General features: G+C 36.8%; 1 protein-coding gene across 4 annotated transcripts in view; it reads right to left on the bottom strand.

Annotated features, from left to right (window-relative positions):
• The window catches only part of slc12a5b (solute carrier family 12 member 5b), a 72,976-nt gene that overhangs the window by 46,417 nt on the left and 13,116 nt on the right, over positions 1–13,443 (bottom strand). For 3 of the 4 annotated variants that reach the window (XM_042003933.1, XM_042003931.1, XM_042003932.1), the window contains exon 1: positions 9,652–10,059. In XM_042003933.1, coding sequence (XP_041859867.1) covers positions 9,652–9,706 — 55 coding nt within the window. In that variant the 5' untranslated portion in view covers positions 9,707–10,059. Of the gene's footprint in view, positions 1–9,651; positions 10,060–13,443 lie in introns of those variants that run through there. The other variant, XM_042003930.1, reaches the window with a different exon arrangement.

The raw sequence follows: 13,443 nt of genomic DNA, 5'->3' as shown, positions 1-13,443 counted from the left end.
TAGATTCAGCTGCTTTGGTTCTGGACCTTATGGTAGGCCACTGACAGAAACAAGCAACAAAATTAGAGTACACAATGTGTACACAGATAGTTCCACCTCTGATTCCACTAAATCAGTACACAGCTAATAATGTATTGCCAAATACTAACGTTTTACAAACCTTAAAAACATTTGGGTAAGGACACTATCTGGATTTAAGATGAATGTATATAAGGTGCTCTAGGGATTTTTTTCCTTTTCAGCTGTTCCCTTCATAGGTTGCTCCAGTGAATCATCAGCCTGCATCTAACCCTGTCTTCTACATCCTCTGTTCTTACACCAAATAATTTCATGTCCTATTTTACTTTATCCATAAATCTCCTCTTTGGTCTTAAGCCTCATGTCTGGTTGTTCCAACCTCCGCATCCATCTGCTGATTCATTTTCCTTCCTCTGTAAGGCCTTTTTAAGTTCCTTTTATGTACATTCAAACATCACTGCCCTCATACTTTCATGCAATCTTTCTGTTGTCATGGTTGTTAGGTAATACATCCACCAGAGGGCAATGTAAAGTTCACAGTTCACCTCCGAGTTCCAACATCATTTTCAGACAATAGTAAACGTTGGAGAAAGAGACATAGAAAGAGGCAGTGCAGTAGAATGTGATGGCCATTAATTACGTTGTGGCTCCTTCTTCGCTTCTTTGGCTTTGACTTTACTGCTCGACACTGCCCCCACGGTTTCCGGGGGTACTGCTGTTTCAAGCAACACATCCGCAAGCTTGCTGAAAATGGATCAAATGAAACATGTAATGGATGCAGGAGACAGACGGAAAGCTCCATATCCATCTTTAGTGCAGAACATGAATGGGTCTTTAATCTGGCCTCTCTGTCTCCAAAACATCTGACATGTGCACATGTGCTGCTCCTTCATGTACTCATTCCAGATCCATTCCTCCCAAAGAGAACTTCAACTTATTTAATCTCTACTACTTCCAGTTTTGCCTCCTATGTGCATCAAAGCCAAAGGTGCTCTTTGGATGGGTTTCAGAAATTGTTTTGGAATTGTTTTTTGAAGAAGTAGAAGAAGAAGAAGAAGAAGAAGAAGAAGAAAGATTTTTTAAAAGAGAGTGCCTTAGCATTTTTTTTTTATTTAGTTTTTTTTTTACATTCAGGTTATATTAAAATGGGATATGTTTCTTGTTTTTACAATAAACTATCACGTTATAACGTGATAAGGTCCCACTTTGTTTTTAATTGGGGTGACAGTGCCATGCTTCTGTATTATATAAACCTTCCTCCTGATGTCTTCCTGATACGGAGCTATAGCCCTGCTGAGCAGGTTAACAAAGATTAGGTATTCCTTATGAACAAACACATGAAGTGATTTAGTGTTTTTCTCCAACCACAAAATCACCTCAGTTTGAAGGCTTCAAGCACAACCTGCCCATTTTACTTAAAGATTTCCTTGCAAATAATCTGGGCATGTTAACAAAGTAACATTTTCTCTTCTTTAAGCCAGTGATGCATCAGTGTTGTTTGGACTTTGTTGCTTTAAGTGTTTAAAAAAGAGAAAGTACAACAATGAGTAATGCATGTCAACTGTATTATGTGTTTGGTAGAGTTTTACCCAGTAGGACACAGCAGAATTAAGGACGATGGTAGTTCAATCTGCAAAATAACAGATTTGATTAAAAAGATAAAAAAATAAATAGAATAAAGAAAAGTAAAGAAAAGATCCCACATTAAACACATTGAGGTGATGGTTGTGGATCAATCTAAATAATCATGCAAAAAAAAAAGAAAAAAAAAAAAAGAAAGCCAAAACCTTAATCCATCCTTACCATTTTGAGCTTTTTCATTGTTCACGTATTAAAGTTAGTGACTCATGCTGTGCTTATAGCACCTGAAGAGCAGCACAATGCATGGAGGATTACTGGCAATCACTCAAATGCCTTTTTCTTCCTATAGTCCACTGTTAATGTTCTGTCATGGTTATGATAAAGAACTGTGTGTTTTTCGTTCTGAAGCATCGTTTGGTGTTGATGAGCACTAGGCATGTCCGAGTATAGAGAGGCTTCTATTTCCATATACAAAGGACAAATTTTAACAAATATATCCAAGCTTCTAACAGATGGTGAAGTGAATGAATACTTACAATATTATGTAAGACCAAAGACTAAATAAATAAATACATAAATAAAGCACAAAAACTACATCTATGTATGTCTTTTGCCCTTCAATAGCTACAGTACTTATGACCATAGCGTAGAGTCTCATGCATTAGCTGTGCAGTTATGTTAATATGTCATGTGACCTTCTCTCAGTGAAATTACAGTGGTGGACACTCTGCATTAACGTATGGGCAATCAGACAAATTGATTCAGATTCAAACATCAGTGGATAAGCGAGCAACATCTGGCAAGCAGATTAAATTTATCTCAGTGGGCCTGTGGTTATGATAGCGAGGGCAGGCATATCAGACCAACTTTAATGGAATATGTCAACATTTGCTTATTTACTTGTGCTTAGTTTAGAGAATCTGCCCATTAGTGCCTTCAAAGCTCACTAATAACCAGTGTTTCTTGCTGTAGAAAAATGACATAATCCAGCTCATAATGTTTATAGGACCACAATTTTGATCTTTTATATGCAGGTAAACAAATGAGAAAAAGCATATCCATTAAATTTAACTGACTTGAAGAGAATATTTTTCCTGTTTGCAATCTTTGTACTAATTTAACTCACCTGTAGTCTTACATTTACTAAATATATATTACATATGAATATTGAAATATATTGAGGTCCCCCCTTTATCACACAGTTGCTCATTCACACATGAATTAGGGCTTATGTGAATGACTTTTTTTAAACAAACAAAAGAAGGACATCCAGTGAAAACCTCTGGACTGGAAGTGAAAGCCAAAACTGCCTGAGGATCACTTTTAGTGCAGATAGCACCAAAATCCAGCCGAAGAGCTCATTGTTGTATTAATTCTGTGTCACAGGAGAAAGTAAATGATAATTAAAGTGCGAGGAAAACAGAAAGAAACAATTCTGTTACAAAGAATTTGCCACTTTTGTAGAATTTTTCATTACTGGGACTTTTTGTCTTGTGAATTAGATTTAGGTTTCGTTAATCTGTCTTTGTCTTCCTAAAATCAGACCAAATCTGTTTGTTTCAATCTGAAATAAAAACTGATAAAAACAAACTGCAATCTAATTGTATGCAGCCATTCAGACGCGCTGTAGCTGCAAAATTTGGTCTTGAAAAATCATGTTTATTGTATCAGTATTTTTTCATTGTCGAGTGTGATACTTCTGACCAAAGTCTTTCTAAACTAAAGTCATTTTCATCATCTTAACATTTTTAAAAGCACTTAATGTTTGGTCTTTCCACCTTTATGCTATTCTATTCTATTTAAATTCAGCTTTATCTATATAGTGTCAGTTCACAACAAAGTCATATCAGGACACTTTACAGACTAAATTATTTCAAGCCATTTCATTGTGATCCAGTCAGTATTTATACAAGCCAATTCATAAAAAACAACAGCCTAGAAGAGGAAACCATCGGATAGACTAACATTGTATAAATATATATTCAACAAGAAGAACTCCAGAACTTTGTATCAGGTTGCTTGGTTTCATGCTTTCTCTCTTAAGTGACTGGAAATAATTAACTTTGGCTATAATTGTTTCATCCATGAGTTCTAAGATAAAAATCAAATCCTCATCTCTGAGTCTGCATCACTCACACATGACGTCATTATCATTTTAAAAGCTGCCAAAGATTTAATGACATGACCTCTGTTTATCTCCTGTACCAGCTGCTTCAGATGAAACAAACAGCATTTTGTTGTCAACTCCATTTAAAAAAACAATAAACAAAACAATAAACAACTTCATTATATATATATATATATATATATATATATATATATATATATATATATATATATATATATATAAGATTATATATAGATTTTAAGTGAAAATCTACATTCTAATGAAGAAATATAAATATGTATAAATATTATATAAATGATATAAATATTTTATGGTCCAGACACTTTGATGCTGTCACAAAGGCCCCAAAAACAGAAAAAGGAGAAGAAACAGCTGAGGCATGTGTGTCTGTGAAGAAAAACACCCACATATCTCTACTTGGGCATCAACCTTTAAAACTGAGATTGAGAAGTATTTTATGAATCTATTTAGTATGTCTTTAACTAATAGCCTAATGTAGGTGATCTGATAAGGTATGTAAAATATCAGTTTATCCAGCATACAGTTTCTTTGGCCAAAATGAGGAGTAAAAAGCTAACAAGTTTGGAGTAACACAAATAAATTAAATTAAATCAACGCGGGTTAGAAATTAAACAGGAAGTAACAAGCTAAAAAAAACAAAACCCATAATAGTGTTTGATTAGGTGAACTGAGGTGGAACTTCTTGGAATGCTATTTTTGAGAATACAGTATTTCCTCGTTATGTAATTGTATATTTTTAATCCACTACATGACAATTGCAGGTATTATCTGTAGATTGTAGTACACTTAATGGATAAACTTTACTGAATGCTAAAATACTTTACAAGTTAAAGTATTGCTAGAAACGAACTGAAGCCAGTGGGTTACATTTTTAGGTTTATTTTATATTTTGTGAGTATGTATTGGAGTACATGTGTCTTAGATATGGAGTTAACAAGAAATATCAATAGTAAAGTGTTGTTATTTATGAAAAACAAAATAAAGTTATGAAGATATTTTAGGAGGAAAACTATAATACCACTTATCCATGTTTTCATCTTAAAGTAACTACTATGTGGTATTTATATCATCTTGCACTTTCTATAAAAACAGGCAAGATTAAATTAAAATAGTTGTTCTTTTTAGGTGGGATCATGGATTTATGGCTTTTTATATCCTCTCGTTCTGTGCAATATTGCCACAGTGAGACCACACTCATGCCTGCAAACACTTAACCCACAAATGTCTCTTTGTAATTTACCCCTGTAAAGTGATGGTGAAAACTCTTCAGGCCTCGTTCAGCACTATCTTCATATAATCTATTTTCTTAAATTTGCTCATTAGAAATGATAAAGACAAAAAAAAAAAGAAGAAGAAAAGAAATTGAGGTGTGTGGTCAAGAATAACCAAAACAAAACAAACAAAAAAATTCCAAGTAGCCTAAAGTTGAAGGTAAATGACCACAAAACTGTTTTGTAAAACGAACAGACAGATAAATGTGGAGGGTGCCCCTGAGATATGAGCTGTACACACAAGGCGGTCAAGGTATGAAAACAGATCTGCAGAAGGAGCCTTAACACTGATCTGGAGTCACTGATTGTGTTGGAGCAGCAGAAGACTAATGGTTTGTAAAACACAAATACTCATGGATCAGAAATCAATGTTGAGTGTTTGTAACTGTGTTTAACTGTTATGTCCCCCCTTACCCTGGTGTGAGAGACCAACTGTCCATGTTGCTTAAAAAATAAAAATGGTGCAATAAAGTAGCACTATGTAACTTTTGGAATCTAAAAATATGTGTTTCTGACTCATTTTGAAGGCACAGTGACATGTATTGTGTACACTCCTGCAGCATCCTAAGCTTGAGAAACTGCACTTACAACTTTTTCTTCCAGGAAGCATCACTTTATAGGTGAATTTCATTTTATGCTTTATGTCACATGCCAGCAACTGGATATCAACACACTGGCTGTTTTGATTTCACCATGACTTTGTCACTTTCTGACCTGAAAACCCTGATTTCGTGACTCGTTTGGTAACACAGTGACAGCTATTATGTGAGTTTCTGGAGCAGTTGCTGCCCTGCATTGTCCTAAAGCTGACAAACAGCACTATGCAACTTTTCTTCCGGGACTCTGTGTGATGTTGCTGCTGAGTTTCGCTTTATCGCGTCACACACTAACAGGCAGATATATAAATACACCAGCAATTTTGAACACTCACAGTGGCGGATTCAGCAAAGAAATGCAAGAAGACATTATTGAAGGAAGAGATGAAAAGAAAGAGAGGAAGGAACAGAGCAAAAGATAAGACCAGAGTCAGGATAAGACTGTTGTTTACCAGCTAGAGATAGCTCACAGTATAGGTAGGATGCAAGATGGATGCTGACTTAAGCATCGATAGGGTTCTTGTCAGTGAGAAAATTTGCAAAAATTCAGTAGTACATCTTACAAAGGTAATAAAATAGTCAATTTTGCATTTTGATACGTTTTAGTGCTGAAATCAGAAAAGAAACTAAATCTGTCACAGAAATTTGAATAAATTAATGATCAAAGGTTTCTTATTAAGTTTCAATGGCCAATAACTTACAGAGAAAAATTTATTTAAAAAAGTCTTACCAATGCCAAAAGTAATTTCCTCCTTATTTTTCACATAAATGTATCACAAATATGTAACTAGTAAAATATCTCTATGTGGTGGTCCTACATTGATTTATGAATATAAATTTGTGAAAAAAAAAACACATAAGAAGAACTTAATCATAATTAAAGCTTCACAGTCCAGCTTGCCCACAGTATCTGAGTGTTGTACAAATCCCTCTGAGAATGAAACAATTGTACACTACCATTTTGCAAGTTGATAAGCAGAACATGTAGTGGGATCACTGTAAACTGAACTTCCACTCAATTAAAAGTAACTGTCTTTGTAAACAATTTACTATCATAATCCTTTCAAACAAGTATTGAGGGAAATGCCAATACAGCCAGCTGATTGGATAAAACAGAAAGAAATCCTCTAATAGCACAAAAAAGTGTCTCTCCTATACAAATACTTTAAACTTTGCAGCATTTGTTGAACCTCAAGCAAATTTCAAATCTTAGTCTGCAATGTTTGAGCTAACAAATCTATCAATGACAAAGAAGCCAAAACCAGTTAAATTCACTTTACATGTTAAAGAAAACACAGAGATGTGTACAGAGCCTGATATCTTTTACTACACATGGCCTAAAAAGCTAACCAAACACACACACACACGAGAAAACCACAGATCTTATAGAAAATAAGAATTATCACCTCTCAGCAACCCGGCAAATGTCAGCTAGTTTGTTGATGCCAGATTGTTTACTGAGAAATATTGAGATTATTTCTGTGCTTTCTATAAATGTGGAATAGTGTTTTAATCTGGAGCCTGGTTGCATGACATGTTGTCTTTGGGAGCATTACATTGACTGACATACAATGTACACATGTGAGTGACAACACCCCCTTTAATATACTTAAATGTTATATATATATATGTATATATATATATATATATATATATATATATAAATGCACCATCTCTCAATTTAAAGAAACTGACAGCACTTCTCTTCTGATCAATTATGAAAATAAAAAAACATCTTTCTACTTCAGTGATTAGCTCATGCATGGTGTCAGCTTCTGTGGGGGATGTGCAAGAAAAAAAAACTTGTTAGCTCTTTGGCACAAGTGCAGATTAAACTTCACTAAGCAGTATTACATGAAAATGGATGCAAATAAGAATCTCATCTGAACAAGATGTATTTCATGTTTTTTGTATTTTAAACCTCAGAGTCTAGTTTATCTTTTCTAGCAGACCAGGGTAAAATGCTCCTAACAGTAAAGCACAGTGATGGGGGTGTGATGGTATGACGTTGTATGAATACAAAACATGCAACAAAACTATCTTAGTAATAATAACACTACGCTGTTGAAACCTGAGTGTGTTACCAAATTTGAATCAACAAGAATAGTAGGGGGGTTTGGCAAAGTTAAAAAACAACTTCTGCAAGAAGCAGCTTAAGAAGAAAAAAATGTCTTTCTTGGTATCTTCCCTTCTAAAGAGGATACCAGTCTCTCATGAGGAGCAAGCAAACAACTAAAAATGAAAATGAAAAATGCTGCATTTCTCTCCTGATACAAACATTTCTTTTTCAAAAACTCAGTTTTAAAAGAACAATGTACAAAATCACAATTTGACATTTATGTAAGTGTGGACAAGGGTGTGCACATCTTTATTTTGTATATTTGCTCTGTTGCCATAAGAAAGAGTGTATTTATGTGTGTGTTTGCATGTGTCAGAAATAATCAACACTAATAAGATTCATGTCAAAGTTAAAGAAGTTGTGTGATGCAAAGAACAAAACAAAACATAAAAATCCCTCAGTATCTTGTTTTATTTGGGGAAAAACTGCAGTTTTAAATACTATCTGTCTTTGTAGTAATACTGATTTGCCTCATAGCAATATTACTTAATGATGAATGATGATGACATTGATGCTAAATATGCCTACTTAACTAATCAAATGAGATAAGTTTAAATCAAACTAAAAGCAAATTATGCTTGAAAAGTTAACAATAAATAAACCATAAAACCATAAAAAAAACCAAAAAACTTTCTGTTGATGATTACTTGATTAATGTCGATGATTACTTGATTAATGTCATGTTTGCTGCTCTGCTGGGCCTCCAGGACCCCATCAAGCTCATCTGCTCCACCTGTGGCACCCCTGATTATCACACTACCTGCACCTTTGCTCTGCCCTACTTAAACTCTCTCTCGTTCATGCTTCCTTGCCAGATGGTCATTTACCTTCCTTGTGAGATATCCTGCAGTAAATCCTTGTCTTGTTCTAGATCTCTGTTGCCGACCTTGCTACCATGCCTGGACTCCCCGTTGCCTGATCCCCTGCCGGACTTTCTCTGCCTACCTGGATTTGACCTCTTTCTGGACCTACCACCTCTTTCTGCCTAGCCCCACTTCCTGAACCTGGTTGCTGTGCCTGCCGTCAACCTGCTCCCTTCCTGCCTTTACTCTTCCAAATAAACTGTTCAAACTCATCACTGTGTGTGGGCTGAATTTCCAGGTCTTCCTGAGACGATCATTACAATTAATTTCTGCTCCTAAAGTAATTAGGTAATCTAAAATGTACCAAAGTAGGGGAAAATTGCTGACTTGTATTCTAGACGTACTACTATATAGGGTACTCTATAGAAATAGGTAATCTATAACACATTTGCAAACATGTTTGGAAAGAGTCAGCCTGTATACACACACACACACACACGAGAGAGTTTTATACTTGTTCCATTATGAAAGGCGGATATAGTCCCTGGGTGAAATGTTCTTGATGGAGAAAGATATGAAAGAGTCTAAGAATGAAAGACTGCTTCAGGCAGACCTTGGCTGCACTTGTTTTTTGCTGGAAACCTATTTGTATTGAAAGTTTTTTAATTAATTTTTTAAACCACATTTGAGTTACATCAGCACCCCCCAAAACTGCTTATTTTCAAGAACCAGCCATGGATTAGCAGAATGCAAGAGCAGAATGATTGCACAGGGTGAGCAGATGGAGGTTTGCACATGCAGCCCAGCAGGTGTGATGCCTGACAGTTAGCAGAGGTACCATGGAGCAGACTGATCATCTACTGAACATAGCGGCTTGTTTCATACTCAGTCAGATACTGTAACAAACGTGTTTACATTCTTATACGGGGATCAACACTCGTTTCTGTATCCTTAACTTGATATACTCTTTCGTCTAACTTTCCCTGGCCTATGTGCGTCGCTCTCAGCACCCACGTTGACACATACGTTAACTGACGCACCCAGGTTCGCGCTCACTGCTACGCACTGACACATGCTCCCTTCTCGTCGGTCAGTGGTAGGTTTTGTCACTCACCCTGGCTGTTGGGTCCCCCTTCTCCCTCCTCACAGTCCGTCATGTTGTTCTGCATCCCCTCTCCTCCTCAACAGGCTGATATGGTGGGCTGGAGCTCAAAGATTAAATTTACTTCACTGCGTCTTTCCTGCTCCTTCTCCTCCTAATGTTTGCTTATGTGTGTTTTAGCTTTTTTTTTTCCAGGAAAAGCATGAAAAAGGAGAGCTGAATTTTGTGCTGTTGTCCTTAACTTCTCTGTTCCGTGATTCCCCCCCGTCTCTCATCAGGAGGAGCGGAGAGACTGAGAGCGGCTGCAGGCGAGAGTGGATGCTGGTGCTCGGTGTTACTCACATGCACTCTTGGTTTCTGCGCGCCACTTGCCCCCTCCAGTCAGTTTAAGCCCGATGACTGCATTCGTCATGTATTAAAAAAGGTATTATATCCCTCTTCCTCCCACCCTCTTTTTCTCCCTCACGCACGGTCACCATCATCCATCTCATCATGAGAGATGGATGGAGAGGGATTGAGAAACACAGGGGGATGCACGTCAGTCAACAAAGTGCTGCCTCCTGAGATTAAACATCTCCTTTGATGTTCGCTTCAGACAGAAGACGAGATTTCATTTCATTACCGCCTTTTCATCCCTCTTTTGTTCAATCCCCCCCCCTCCCTACTTTTCTCTTTTATACGTTTCTGCGTGGTCATGGCCTATTATTTGTAGGAGAGCTGGAGGCTGCACTTGTATAACTCGGTGAACTTAACTTTCCCTGTTACCACAAGCAATGGTCGTACTGTCCGGGTTTGTGAGAGGCTGAGAGCAGACCTTTGGACTCCTGGAGGGCGTGGGAGCTGCTTTTCCATTTATTTAATTTATTCAGAACTATCTTCATAAGCAATCTGAGTGAATTCAGAGGCAGTGATAGGATATGCAATAGTTCATCTCTAAATTGGTTAAAAAAAACAGAAGGAGAAAAAAACTTTGAATAAAGAGACTGTGTCAAATTACCTTGGATTAAAATTCTACTGGGACATTTATGATTACTTTTGAATAAAACAATGCACGACAAATTCTTAACCTGTTTATAGAATTGAAGAGATTTGCAGTTATTGCGCCCTGAAGGTCAGTCAAAGGGACTCAAATCTCCAATTAAACTTTAGCATGTCAGGAATGTAATATCACACAACAGAAACAGCAACCACTGTAAGAGGAAGACAAAAGAGGGAACAAGATGCGTCAATGTAGTTTGACAAAAGAGAGAATATTGAGAAATAAAATGAGATGCTGCAAGGCAATTAAAAAGCAGAAGACAAATGGCAAAAAGTGGCTGATTAGGAGTAGAAAGCTGCAGGAAGATTTTATTGTTGCATGGGCCAAGCTTCAGCTCTTATAAGTTTATAGAGCATCACTAATCCACACTCACCGCCTTGTGATAAAGATACAGTATAATGGCTAAAACACAACTAGCATTTAATGGATAAAAGGAACACCCACCCCCCTTAAACCATTAGTATTTGTATGCTTGACGTTATGTCACAGCAACATGCACCCATCTAGATGAGCTCTGAGTTTTGGCAGATGTTCAAACAGCATTTATCCTCACTAGCAGAAACTATCAACACACCCACCATATTCATTAAAAACCTACTGGTATGTTAAACAGTCATCTCCACTGTAATTTCAAATAAAACAGCAAAATATCAAATGACAACAACAAGATGGGGAAGAAATTAATACCAATGGGGGAGAATGGTGAATGTGAGAACAAAAAGCACAATTACATTAGCAGATGTATGGAAGCTGATAGTGGCCATTATTGGCTATTATTCTTTTTTTAATCGTTATCTCAAGATACAGAGTAAATTTTCTCGTTATCGTGAGATAACAAGGATGATTTTCTTGTGATAATGGGATAATTTATCTCATTGTGACGAGAAAATAAAGTTTGTTAATAGATAGATAATGAAATAATTAATGTGGGCTCAAAAGTAAGTGTGTGATACCTGAGAAGACCCCATGACAGCTGATGGGAGGAGCTACAGTCTTGGTGTATATGTGTAATTATGTGAATGAATAAAATTACAGAAACAGACACGTCACAGTTTCAGCCTTTGTCAGACTTGAATGAAGTAAAATCAGATGTATTGATAAGGGATGGATGTTGCTCAGTTTGATGTCAGTTGTGTCTGTTGCTGTACTTAGCCATCCCAGTATAGAACAGCTCTGTAAAGGGATGCCCCTTAGACCAACCAGTTGAGGTGTTGGGAGAGAAGAAGATAATGATTTGTGAATGAGTTTGTGTATTTGTTTTTAATAGACTTGATTTCTTTAATAGTGTTTACTGAGGTCTCCAAAAGTCACCTAGAAAACTGCTACTGTTGGCCATGCCCTCAAAGACCCAAAAAAAGGAGGAAAAATCACTTATTTTCTCAGAATAGAAATACTTTATTTTTCCCCAAAGGGGAAATTTGGTTGTTTAGCAGTTCACCTTAAAAGGCACAGCTACAGTTAAAAAGAAATAAATATGGTGATAAGTAGATAAATCACTAAAAATAGTGCAAAATAAAAGTAGAATAAACAGCGTGACCAGACAGTAAAAGCAGATGGAAAAAAAGAATTGAGAAGGGCTAAACATTAAGATTGAATTGCCTTATGGCTGCAGGGACAAATGAGCGCTTAAATCTCTCTGTCCATCAGTGTAGAGAAATGAGCCATTTACCGCGACTGCTCCTTTGGCCAACAAAGACGTGATGGAGACGATGGCCCTTGTTGTCCAACAATGTCTTTATCTTCCTCAGTGTGTATCTCTCCACCACAGTGCACAGTGAGTCCAGCCTCAGACCCCCTACTGAAGAAGCCTTTCTCTCACTAGTTTGTCCAGCCTCCTCTTGCCCTTCTCTTTAGTGCTATCTCCCCAGCAGGCAGCAGCATAGAAGAGTGAGCCCATCACCACAGATTGGTTAAACATGTGGAGCATCTTGCTGCAGACATTGAAAGACCTCAATCTCCGAAGGGAATACAGACGGTTCTGTCCCTTCTTGTAGAGAACCTCCATGTTCTGAGTCCAGGACACCCAGATACTTGGAACTCTACACCACCTCAATGTCTGTATTCTGAATCTGCAGAGGCTGACTTATGGATGCTGTCCTATGAAAAAAGACCAGTCCCTTCTACTCTGGCTTACAGTGCGCCAAAGAAACAAGTTAATATTTTGCTGCTGGCACTAAATGGTTCTGGTCCAAAATATATATCTGATCTATTGACGCCATACAGGTGAAACAAAATTTTTTTTAATATTGCACAAAACTTAATTTATTTCAGTAAATCAACTTAAGAGGGGAAACTACTCATTATATGCAAAGTGAGATATTTCAAGCATTTAATTATTATAATTTTGATAATAATCAAAATCTTAGAAAATTAGAATATTACATGAAATCAATAAAAAAGTAGTTTTTTTTACAGAAATATTGACCATCTGAAGAGTACTTTTAGTGTCTTATGTTTGTACAGTGTCCTTGGGTGCTTTGATAAGGCGCTTTTTTAAAATAAAATGTATTATTATTATTATTATTATAGTCATGCATAGGAACTCGGTACTTGGTTTGAGCCTCTTTTGCATGAATAACTGCCTCAGTGCAGCGTGGCATGGATGTTATCAGCCTGTGCTACTGCTGGGGTGTAATGGAGACCAGGATGCTTCAATAGTGGCCTTCAACTCTTCCGCATTGCTTGGTCTCATGTGACTCATCTTTCCATGCCTCATAGATTTTCTATGGGGTTCGGGTCAGGGGTGTTTGCTGGCCAATCAAACA

This window comes from Melanotaenia boesemani, chromosome 13, assembly GCF_017639745.1.
Source record: "Melanotaenia boesemani isolate fMelBoe1 chromosome 13, fMelBoe1.pri, whole genome shotgun sequence".
NCBI lineage: Eukaryota > Metazoa > Chordata > Actinopteri > Atheriniformes > Melanotaeniidae > Melanotaenia > Melanotaenia boesemani.
This window is presented reverse-complemented; position numbering and strand designations above follow the sequence as displayed.